This window comes from Emydura macquarii, unplaced genomic scaffold (assembly GCF_026122565.2).
Source record: "Emydura macquarii macquarii isolate MOO-44397 ecotype Brisbane River unplaced genomic scaffold, CSIRO-AGI_Emac_v2 contig_2481, whole genome shotgun sequence".
NCBI classification, from domain to species: domain Eukaryota; kingdom Metazoa; phylum Chordata; order Testudines; family Chelidae; genus Emydura; species Emydura macquarii.
The window spans coordinates 4,503,694-4,514,586 of record NW_027132618.1 but is presented as its reverse complement, the minus strand read 5'-3'; the positions used below and the strand labels follow the sequence as shown (position 1 = coordinate 4,514,586).

General features: G+C 44.1%; 1 protein-coding gene across 4 annotated transcripts in view; it reads left to right on the top strand.

Annotated features, from left to right (window-relative positions):
* Window positions 1-3,688: 3,688 nt before the first annotated feature.
* PIGK (phosphatidylinositol glycan anchor biosynthesis class K) overlaps window positions 3,689-10,893 on the top strand; it is a 106,566-nt gene continuing 99,361 nt past the window's right edge. The window contains exon 1 of one of the 4 annotated variants that reach the window (XM_067563417.1): window positions 3,689-3,769. In XM_067563417.1, coding sequence (XP_067419518.1) covers window positions 3,704-3,769 — 66 coding nt within the window. In that variant the 5' untranslated portion in view covers window positions 3,689-3,703. Of the gene's footprint in view, window positions 3,770-3,833; window positions 4,525-4,666; window positions 4,760-9,028; window positions 9,232-10,893 lie in introns of those variants that run through there. The other 3 variants (XM_067563420.1, XM_067563419.1, XM_067563418.1) reach the window with 3 other exon arrangements.

The following is a 10,893-nucleotide window of genomic DNA, read 5'->3' as shown; positions in this document are numbered from 1 at the left end:
GGATTGCAGGCTACCTACAGGAAAGTTTCCTAGAGATCTCTAGGGAGGATTCCCAGGACATCCCCATGTACAATAATGAACTTTTCTGCCGTCGCCCCACTGTGTAGATGCAGAGGCTCTGTTGTTAATTTCTGTCCCTTACCCATCTTCCACCATATAAAAAGTACATGAGAGCTCAATCTCCTCTCACCATGCAGTATCAAAGCAAAATGAGTACTTACCAGAGCTCCCCTCTCCTGCATCATGCGAGCTGGAGCGCTGGGAGCGGCTAGGCCTGTTAAAAAGAGGGTCCTGATTCACCATGCCCCTGGATGAACCTGTCACGTCCCACATAGTCCTCCAGCTCGCCCACCACTTTGTCATCGTAATTGAATTCGCTGGCCACTGCCTCCAGCCCCCTCGAAGTATCCACAGGGCTCTTGGCGGCGGAGGTGAGGTCGCTGACGAGGATTGCATGCAGCTCCTTGTAGAAGCAGCATGTCTTGGGCACCACACCAGAATGATAGTTAACCTCCCGTGCCTTCTGGTATGCCTGCCTCAGCTCCTTGATCTTAGCACGGCACTGCTGTGTGTGTCTCTTTCATGCCCCTTCTCTTGCATGCCACTAGCAATCTGCCCATAGGCATCAAAGCTCCTATGGCTGGAGTGAAGCTGCGACTGCACAGCCTGCTCTCCCCACAGACTCAGCAGATCCAACAGCTCTGGTGCACTCCATGCGGGAGAGCATCTGCTGCGGAAAGCCAGCTGGGAAGATGCTGTGTGAACTGTGCACACCGAGCAAACGGGAAGAGGAATTCATTCCCAGGCCTTTAAACGGGAGGGGGCGCATCCCTGTGTACCTTCAGGCCAACTGAGATCAAACTGCTGACCAGAGTGGTCAGGATGGGCATTGTGGGACACCTCCTGGAGGCCAATTAGGATGAAGTTACCAAGCTCAGCGTCTACACTGATGCTGTGTTGCTCCAACTACGTTGCAAAAAGCTCTGTGCTGCTCGTCAAGCTGGTTTTATTATCTTGGCATAGCAGGGGACGTACCATCGGCAGAGGAGCATTTCAGTGTGTGCACCTCCACTGTTTTGTTGACAAGTCTGCTTTTGTTGACAAACTGTATAGTGTAGACAAGGCCTAGGTGTAACAGCACCACATGGTGTCACCATCACAATATTTTGCTGTGAATAGCAGTATTAAAGGCCTTGCATGGCAGTTTCTTAAGGTGATCAGAGTAGTCTAAAGAAACAATGGGCTACGAATTACCTTTCTAATTGACCAGGAGAAGGCTTAAAAGGAAATGCTATGAGTCTTACTTGTTTGTTGTTGTGCCTCTAATTAGGAAGCACAGTGAAATACCTTTTTCAAGGATGAATCATCATGAAGCAGTTTACTTTGGCAAGGAAGGAAACACCAAGAAACAAGTTGGCTCTTTTAAAAAAAAAAAAAAGAAAAAAGAAAAAAAGGGGGGGGGGCGGGAGGAGGAAGGAACTATTTTTGAGCTATTTTTCCTTTCATGTGTTTTTGTTTCAATCAATGTTTAGATGAAGGGTCAGTGCTAAATGTGACCTTCCATCTAGAAAACCAGAAATGGCTATTAATAACTAACCCATTGGTTCGCATAAAAGCAAAAGTGATATACATTCACCTGTGGTTCTGACATTACCTACTTAAGGAATATAAACAAGTTGCCATTATTTTTTCCATATTTCATCCTCTCACAATAGAATGAGTTTTATATGATATTAGAATGACTCCTTACCTCATGTAGCCAGAAGATAAAATATTGGATTGTTCCATGATATAGCATCAGAGAATCTATATTCTCTTGTTGACTGTGCTGGGGATTTGAATGCATAATTACAGAGCAGATCTGATAGCAGGGTAGAGCCCTGACAATATACGAAGAATAAATGTCAGCTGAATTTCATTTTCCTTCTGATTACTTTTTTCTATTGTTTTAGTTTGTTTTCTTATGTTAACTGCTGACCCCAAAACCTCCTTTCATTTTGTAAATACCAGTTTAGACATTATTGTTTCATCTGGTTCCCAAGAATGAGGCACCTCCAATTTATGGATGAACAACATGGGTTTTGTGTTTAAAACATTGTTCAAAACTTTAAAAATATCAATTTAAAGGTACAGTTCAATAACTTTTTAGTATAGAAGCTAACTCTATTTAGGAGTTATTTTCCTTTTTCTGTGGGGGTTGTGAAGACCTAGGGAGTTGATCACCCTGCCCAACTTATTGGTGGTTGGGTAATAGCCAAACTCTTCCCCCCGCCCAACAGAGGAGTATATGAAACATTCCACTGTGGTTCAAGAGGACACAGCTTGTTACTTTAAGTGTAACATGATATCTTTTTAGGACTAAACACTGCTCCTAACTCATGAAATATATTTGCATCTGATCTTTCAGATTGCAAGATTTTCACCTCTGTCTATTTTAGGTATTTGAGGAACTATTCTATAGGCATCCTTCTCAAATTCTGTGGTTCTAGATGCAAGCACACACACGCTCACTACAAGCGATCTGTTGTCATAAGAACAAAATACAAGAATGCTGAGGTAGAGGCATGTGTCCACTAATAAAAACTTGAAAAATGTAAAGAACTGGATTTTAACTACTAGATATAGATAGTAGCAAGCTTCCTACACCAATGTCCCTCCAGTCCGGACTTGAACATGGTGGGGAAAGATAATTCAGTCCTCCCTCTTTCTGCTGAGACTATCAATCAGTGTGTTTGGTTTCTGCCAGATGTGGTAGTGGTTTGTGTGATATGGTTACTTATCCATGGGGAGCAGAAGTGAATTAATCAAATAGCCATCAGCTTCTGATCACTACTAACCTGGTCTGGATCTGAACCAGAAATGTAGTAGGCTCTGCATTTCATTAAGAATGCCCTAAGCCACTCATTAGCCCTCCAGCCTCCACTTCCACCTTTTTTTAACTAAGCTGGGCCAAAGGAAAGTAGGTTCTTCTTACAAATGCTTTATAAAACCCTATTTATAGTTGATAAAGTACTTGGCAATTGCAAAGGCATCTTGAAGCTTAAATGATTCATGGTTACAATTAAAAAATACAAGACAGACTATAAGCAGCTGTGGCAGAAAAACTACTGTAGCACCGACAATGGTTGTTATGTGGCTATGTACCCACAGAAACTGTGACATAATTGCACTCTAGCACCTGAGTTCTCATTTTAAAAAGATTGAGGGCATGTGGTTGGACAGGTTCCCACCTTGGTCAGGAAAGGGTTAAAGATCCCCTCTGGACATAATCAGACCCACCCTGGGACTGCTGTGAGGCCTGTTGCACCTGGAGAGGTGCAGCTCTTTTAAAAGAGAGGATCCAAGCCCAGTGGAGGTGGGCTCAGGTGGTACTCAGAGCTCCTTCACTGTACAGAGCTGGGGGGCTTACCAGAAAGCTACTGAAGAACCTCTGGAGAGGTAAAGAGACTATCTGTACTTGGCAAAATAAATAGCCTCTGTGAAGGGGGATGAGTTCTTAAGCCTGAGTGCCTTGGGCTCTAATGAAAAGAAAAGCAAAGAACAGAAGACAGTCCAGGCTTATCCTGCTGTTTTACTTAGAACACAGCTCCAGCATAAGGCTGGAAAAGTATTCTTTGCTATGTTCCACCCAATGTAGTTTCTAATGAAGACCAGACAGAGTTCTACAATCAAGTCAGCTTTTGTCTTTCAACAGTCTCAAATCATGACATCCTCACTCTCCCTGGTGACTTTGATGCTACTGTTGATTTGTGTGCAGCATGGAGAAAACGTTAGTGGACCTGTTACCCTGGATACCTTCAATCACAATGGCAAATTTCTTTGACAATTTTATGTCTCATGAGCTTGTCGTTATGAACACCTGGTTTCACAAGAAGCATTACTCGACAAAGTAAATTGGTGAATTCAACTGTCAGGAGCATGACTGTGATGGGAGGTCAGAGCCATACAGGTGGATAGGCCTGGAGGTTAGAGCTGTGCCAGGGTTGAGAACCAGGGCCCCAGGACAACCAGCAATGTAGCTGAGAATAAAGTCAAGGGTCACAGCCGGGGATCAGAAGACAAATGCCAGAGCTAGTGGGTGAGCTGGAGGTGTGGTTGGGAAGTGGAACTGGGGGTCAGAGTTGAGGCCTGAAGAATAGAGATAGCAGGAACTGGAATGGGTACAACAGCTGGAGGGGAATCGGCGCAGGCATAGGAAATCTGATCAAGCACAGCTGCTGTGTCAGCCTAATTGAGCAGCCAGCAAGCTGTGGATGCTGCTGTGTTAAGTAGTAGCTTAGCTCTGCCCCTCCACCAATCAGGAAGTGCAGTCAATCAGGCAGCCTCCTGCCAGGATTAACTATTTCCAGTGAGTTGCTAAGAAATTGACCCTGCTGCAGCTGACTCCCTGACAGTATTATCCTCTCAAGAGCCCAGTGTTTCTGGGTTCGTCTGGTGAAAGGCGGGTATGAACTCCAGGGCATGGACACTCCCTTCTTGTTCCCAAGACGGTTCTTCTGGGCTGTAGTCCTTCTAGTCCACCAGGTACTAAAGTTCACCTCTGATTCGCTTAGAATCCAGGATTTCTTGGACTTTGTATTCTTCATGACCCGGGATCTCTGGGGAGGAGAGGCAATAGAGCAGAGCAGCCAGGAAAAGGATTATCTTTTTAGGGCTTTAAGAGGGCCATGTGAAAAACTGAATGGGCTTTCAGGAATTCAGGCAGCTGGCACTGGAATGCTGCTGGATGGACTTGTTCACCAATCTCAAATGGACCCAGGTATTGACGCTCTAATTGTCAGATGGGCAGGAGGATCTGAGATGTTTAGCAGACCCAGATCTTACCACCCACTCTTAGTATTGGTGAAACCTGGAAGTCTTGGTCAGCATGGCATTTATATGTTTCACTGGCAGCCTCCAGATGCTCTGTACATTTCTGGGGAACTTAATGAAGATGGGTAATGAGGTCTGTTGCAGAAGAAACTTGTGAGTCTGCAGGTGTGACTAAATGGAGATGAGGGTAAAAACCATAGTTGGAGTAAAAGGGACTGTATTGGATGGAGGTGTAGATGTAATTGTTATAAGCAAATTTGGCAGATGGCAAGAGAGTGACCCAGTCACCTTGGCAATAGTTAAGGAAGCATGGAAGGTATTTATTCAGGATTTGATTTACTTGCTTGTCTGTGGATTGTGAAGGCCGAGGACATGAAGAGTTCACACCAGAACTGGGAAGTGAATTGTTTGCCCCGATCAGATATGATTCTGGTTGGCAATCCACACAACTGAAAAACAAGTTTTCTTTTTTAAATTTGATGTCCATTTTATTTTTAAAATTCTTGAAAATGAAACAATGTTTCCTTCTACCCAAAATTATTCTTTTTTCCCACCTGATATTTTTGTTGGCCACTGACCTAAAAAAAAGTTATTCTCACAGCTCCATGCCTAAGTCACTATCGAAAATGGGCCTTAGGTTCCTAAATCAGGTAGGTTCTTTTTTAAGAGGTTATTCTAAATCTTTAACCTTCATGGTTGTGAAGAAACGTTCAAAATATGAACTGTATATAAACCAGTTGTAGTGATATTTGCAAACAGTCTAAAATACTTACTACATTAATTTAAATGAAATGTTAAGTATAACAATTAATTAGGCTAGTTTAAATGTCAACATCTTTAATTATTTGATTGCTTTAGCAGAAGCATCAAGTTAATGTTTTCATGGTTGTTGGTTGTGGTGGAAGATGTTGGATCAGGGTAGAGTGCAATGTTGCCAGGATTTGTTGGTGTAGGAAATGAGATAAGCCCCTCACTGCCCAGAAGGACTTGCACAAATGCATCTGAAGGTAAAGATCAATCACCAGACATTTCTAGCATTCTCAAATCTGTATTGTATCTGTTTTTATCTACAAAAGATAAAAAACCTCAAGCAATATAAAGTGGGAAATATCCAGAGCACTTTCTTTTCTTTTTAAAATTTTTTTGGCAGTGTATACTTTGACAGTCTGAATGGAAAAAGAGAAAATCTACATTTATTCTTTATATGATGCTAGCACTAGGCATGCTGTCTGTTAATGAACCCTTAAACGATCCTTTTTAAGGATGGAGAATAACAGTATATTTCTTAGACATAAAAATTTAACATATCTTTCATTTGATCCACTTGGCTTCATACAAAAGAATCGGGTCCAGGTAAAGGAGCTTTAGAATACCCTCTTAAAGAGATGAAAGACACTTTCCCCAGAACTCCCAGAAAGATCTCAAATTCGGCCAACAGAATAGACAATTCACAAAGGAAAAGAAACTCTCTTGCTGTCAAATTCAGGCATGACATGTAAGTTTATCATCCATCACTGGTTGGCTTCATTGTTTCTTCTTACAATCTCTGTGTAACTATTTCAGTGAGTGATGAGGAGGCTGTGAAAAAACATTACAAATATTGACTTAAGAAAAAATTTTTGCAGGTGTTCACTGCAGGTCTTCCTTTTCCTTTTGAAAGTGTAGTAACTGACCATAGATGTTTTAATTTATTGTATTATTTGAAAAGGAATAGAAGATTAGAGAATGCCTACAGAGCCTCAGGCTGCAATTACGAGTCTGACAATAAAACCAAGAAAGTAGTATAAGAAGGGTAGGAAAAAGAGAAGACAAGACTGTGGAAAAGGAACTAGGGAGTATCAGCAAAAATAAAGCTGCTTAATAGTTTGTTTTTTGTGAAGCGAATGAGATAAAAAGGATTCCGGGATTGAGGGCTCAGTGATAGAGTTAAGGTTGTGGCTGGATGAGTTCCCCTGTGCTAGAGCTGGAGTCAGGTCTCCTCCACTGACAGTTAGAATTTGGATCAGTGGGGTTCCCTGACCTAGGGTTAGTGTTGGGGCAGTTATGCTACCTTGGCCTAATGTCAGGGTTGGACCAGTTAGGTCTACCCCTGCTAAAATCTGGTGTGTGTTGGGCTTGCTGACCTAAGGTTGGTGTTAGGGCAATTAGTATGACCAGGCATAGGGTCAGAGTTCAGGAAGTTAGGCCTCCCCAGCCAAAGGTTAGGGTGGGGACAGGCGTGTTAGGGCAGTTACGCCTCCTTGTCCTACAGTTATGGAAGTTAGGCCTCTGTGATGCTTCCTGGGGTACTTTGTCAGCCCTCCCCCACCCCGTCAAGAGAGATTTGCTGATGTTAACTGGGTGTCAGCTCTCTGGTATCTATTAGCCACCCAAACAGTCTCCTCTGGGCAATGATAGCCTTCACTTTGTTTGGCACGTTATCGATAGGTGCATCCCAATCTCTGAGTCTCAGTAAAGTTCCCTGGCCTACCTTAGGGTAATTAGGGCATCATGACCTTTGGTTAGAGTCGGGGCATTTAGGGCTCTTTGGCCTAGTGTTAAGATTGGGCAGTTAAGGTTTCCTGCCTAATATTGCCTGCTGGGCCTGATCTGTTAGGTGTGCTCAGAGCTCACCTAAACCTACACGATATGGGCAGCAAATGTGTACAGAAGGGGTTTGAATTTGTGTCTCCTACCTCAGGAGTGTTCGAAACTTTGTTGTATTGGTTATTTTGGGGTGTGAGTGTCAATCTCTCCTTTTGAACCTGTTCCACTGTGTATAAATAATTAAACATTGTTGGAACCAGGTGACTGAAATCTGGATCTCTCATTTTCCAGGTTAGTGCCCTAACCACAGGGTATAGGGTCATTCCAGTTCTCTCATTGATTACTTGTTTGTTTAAACACCGTGGAACAAATTCAACAGGAGAGACTGAGGGAGCCAGGCCCTAGAATAACCCTTAGCCTCCTGGTTGCTGCACTCACCTGAGGAGAGACCTCCAATGCAGATCCTGTCTCCACCACAGAGAGAGGGGGGAACTGAACCTGGGTTTCTCACACTGTGGGTGAATGCTCTAACCCATTGGCGTCTGAAGGCCAAGCCCCACTGCCCAGGCCCGAAGCATGTTTCGAACATAGTTTCATGGAGCTCTGGGCAATTGCCCTGCTTGCCACCCCTTAACACTGGCTCTGCGCTTGCAACCTCCCTGGGTTGAGAAATACTGATCTAGAGGAGCTGAAGTACCCCCTGGAAGACCTCTGTGTACCCACAGGGGTACGTGTACCCTGACTGAGAACCACTGCTCTAACCAAAGGGCTGTTAGGGTGGCATCGTCTCTGTTTTTCTTGAAAAAGGTCTAATTCCAGGCAAGAGTGGTTAGGGATCCCAAGCGAACATAGGCACCTCCCTCCATTGCAGGGCAGGAAGTTAGGCAACCTGCTTTTTTTCAGCATTTCCTACTGGCTAACCTCAGGTAGCTTTCTGCTCAGTTTGCTGGCTTTTGTGAATCCTGTGTGTAGGCACCCCACTCTCCGCAGGCATTGAATAGGGAGCCTGGGTGCTGCCCACAAATAAGGCTGTGAATTCCCATGGTAGGGCCCCTAAAAGTTGTGTAGCAACACTGGCAGTGCCTAAATGTGAATCCCACCCCATAACTATGGCATTTTCTAATTCCTGGGTGCTTCACCCTGCAACCTGAATGGTTTTAATTGTGTGTGTGTGTGAAGCACCACAAATGCTTAAAAGAGCTTTTCAATATGTGCCTGTTTCACTGTCATGGTTCTCTGTGTGTGTGTTCACTCTTCCCCCAGCCATTACTTATTTTGTGTTACCGAAGTGGCTGGAGCCCTAATCTTGGACCGGGATCCCAGTGCTTTTGTCGGTGTCTAGACCGGATTTCAAACAAACAAACGCTAACCAGGGTGGTAGTACCTGGGTTGATTGCCCAGCAGTTAATGGGGGAGGCCTGGGTTTAAATCAGCTGCGGAATGGTTTATAACACGTGCCTCTACGAGCGGTGGAACACACTGGCCTGGTTTTGCATCTGGATCGGGGCTGGGGAATAAACGCAACAAGGGGGTTTGCCAAACCCGAATCTGGCGGCGGGGGGCAGAGCGCGCAGCAAAACCAAACCACCCATGGCCCGGCCGGCACAGACCGAGCGCGCCGGCTCTTCTCCGCGCTGCTGCAGCCTGCCGTGGTCGGAAGGAGGGAGGGACGGACGGGAGGCGGGGCGATGCAGCAGGAGGCTTGCCCAGGCGGCCCGGAGCTGCTGCTTTACGGCGGGGTAACGTGCGTGCGCGTCCTTCTCTTCTTCCTGTTGTGATTTGGAGCCGGTTCCTATGGCCGCTGGCCTGTCTGCTCCCCGCTGGCTCCCCGCAGTCGCCGCCCTGCTCTGGGCGTGCTGCGGGTGCGGCTCGGCGGCCACCGGCGGGGTCCAGGTAGGGGAGCTGGGGGAAGCGCGTTCGGAAAGGCCCCCGGAGGTTCCAAGCCACGGCTTGGGGCTGGCAGCCCAGCGCCGCCCCCTGCCCCGTTGGGGTGCCTGGGCTGTGCCGATGGACCTACCCCTGCATTGACTCCACGCAGAGTCACCGGGGGCAGCTGCTGTGTAGGGGAGGGAGAAAACCCTCTGCGGCCCCCCCCCTCCTCCCCTGCAGCGTTGGGAGAGAGACTTGTTCTGCCGACCTGCTTTATCCATCGTGGGAGACTGGATCTTTTTTGTGGAGATTCCCTATTTCTTGCTCTAAAATTCCTTTCTAATGTCTAGATGCCATGAACTGCCCTCATCTCCTTCCAGCCCAAACACTGTCAAGTAATCCGGGGCTGTCTTGTTTTTCATTATTTGCTTTCTTCTGACCTGTATGAGCCTAGAAATGCTCCTATTTGACCAACTCTCAGAGTAATAAATAAACAAATTATGTAAATGTACATCTTACATTTATAAAGACGGGAATAACTGATTCTAAAGTATATGTACCACGTTTTGTTTAAACTGCATAAAAATTATAAACTATTTCAGATGCATCAACATTAATTTTCAGTTTCATTCCCATGCACCAGTTCTCTTTGAATAGGGAATATTATATAGAGAGGTTTTTTATCCCTTTGAGTTATCTGCCAGTTGGGTTTCTCACTTTTCAGTAAACTGTGCTTGTTTGGTTAAACATACAAAAATAATATTGTTGTTCACTTTTGTGATTAATCCAGACATATTATGGTCAATTTGTATATTTTTCACATGAATTTCTCAGAGCTTCATGGTTTTTGTAAATCAAATATTGTCCCTTCATCAGGAATCATTACAACTTTGCCTTTTTCATGTTTCAATAATTATACCTTTTTACATACTGCACACTTTAAATCCAGATATGGTGTTTATAATCTAATCTGATTCTCATATTAACATTTTGATAAAGCAGAAAGTAACTTTACAGTCAAAAGATTTCTATAATGCACAGTTAACAAGACTAATAAAATGTGACTAAATAGCTAATGGAAGTAAGATGAAACATTTTAAATATTAATTTTAGAACCTTTTAAAGTTACCATTCAAAGCTGCAAAGAAGAGTGCTATATAGCTCAACAGTTTCTTTCATCAACAGAAATTGGTCCAATAAAAGATACTTACCTCACCACCTTGTAGCTCTAATATCCTGAGACCAACATGCTACAAATGCTGCATAAAGCTGTTGTTGTTTATCCATCATTGTACTTATGCTTCTAGACTAGAAGGTCCAACACAATCTGGTCTTTATTTTAAATCTGATTTAAATGTACATGATATTTTATTTTCCAATCTGCTATTTTTTTAAGGGAGTGGGGACAGTGAAAGGAAAAACTCATCCAAGGGTCTTCACTTTAAGGAATGATTGAGGGCTGATGAAGCATTTCACCTGTTACTAGGTGTGTCCTCTAAAACAGAACAATGTTTGTGGCTTTAAAAAAAAAAATTAAATTAACAGAGGCTACCACCGCTCTCTTCTTCCACTTGCTTTAGCACAGGATAGATTCTGAATGCTTACACCACCTTCCATCTTTTTTTAGCCTGGGTTCAGGTATGTGGAGTCACTATTTAACACCTGATTAGACACTTGTAAATGGAA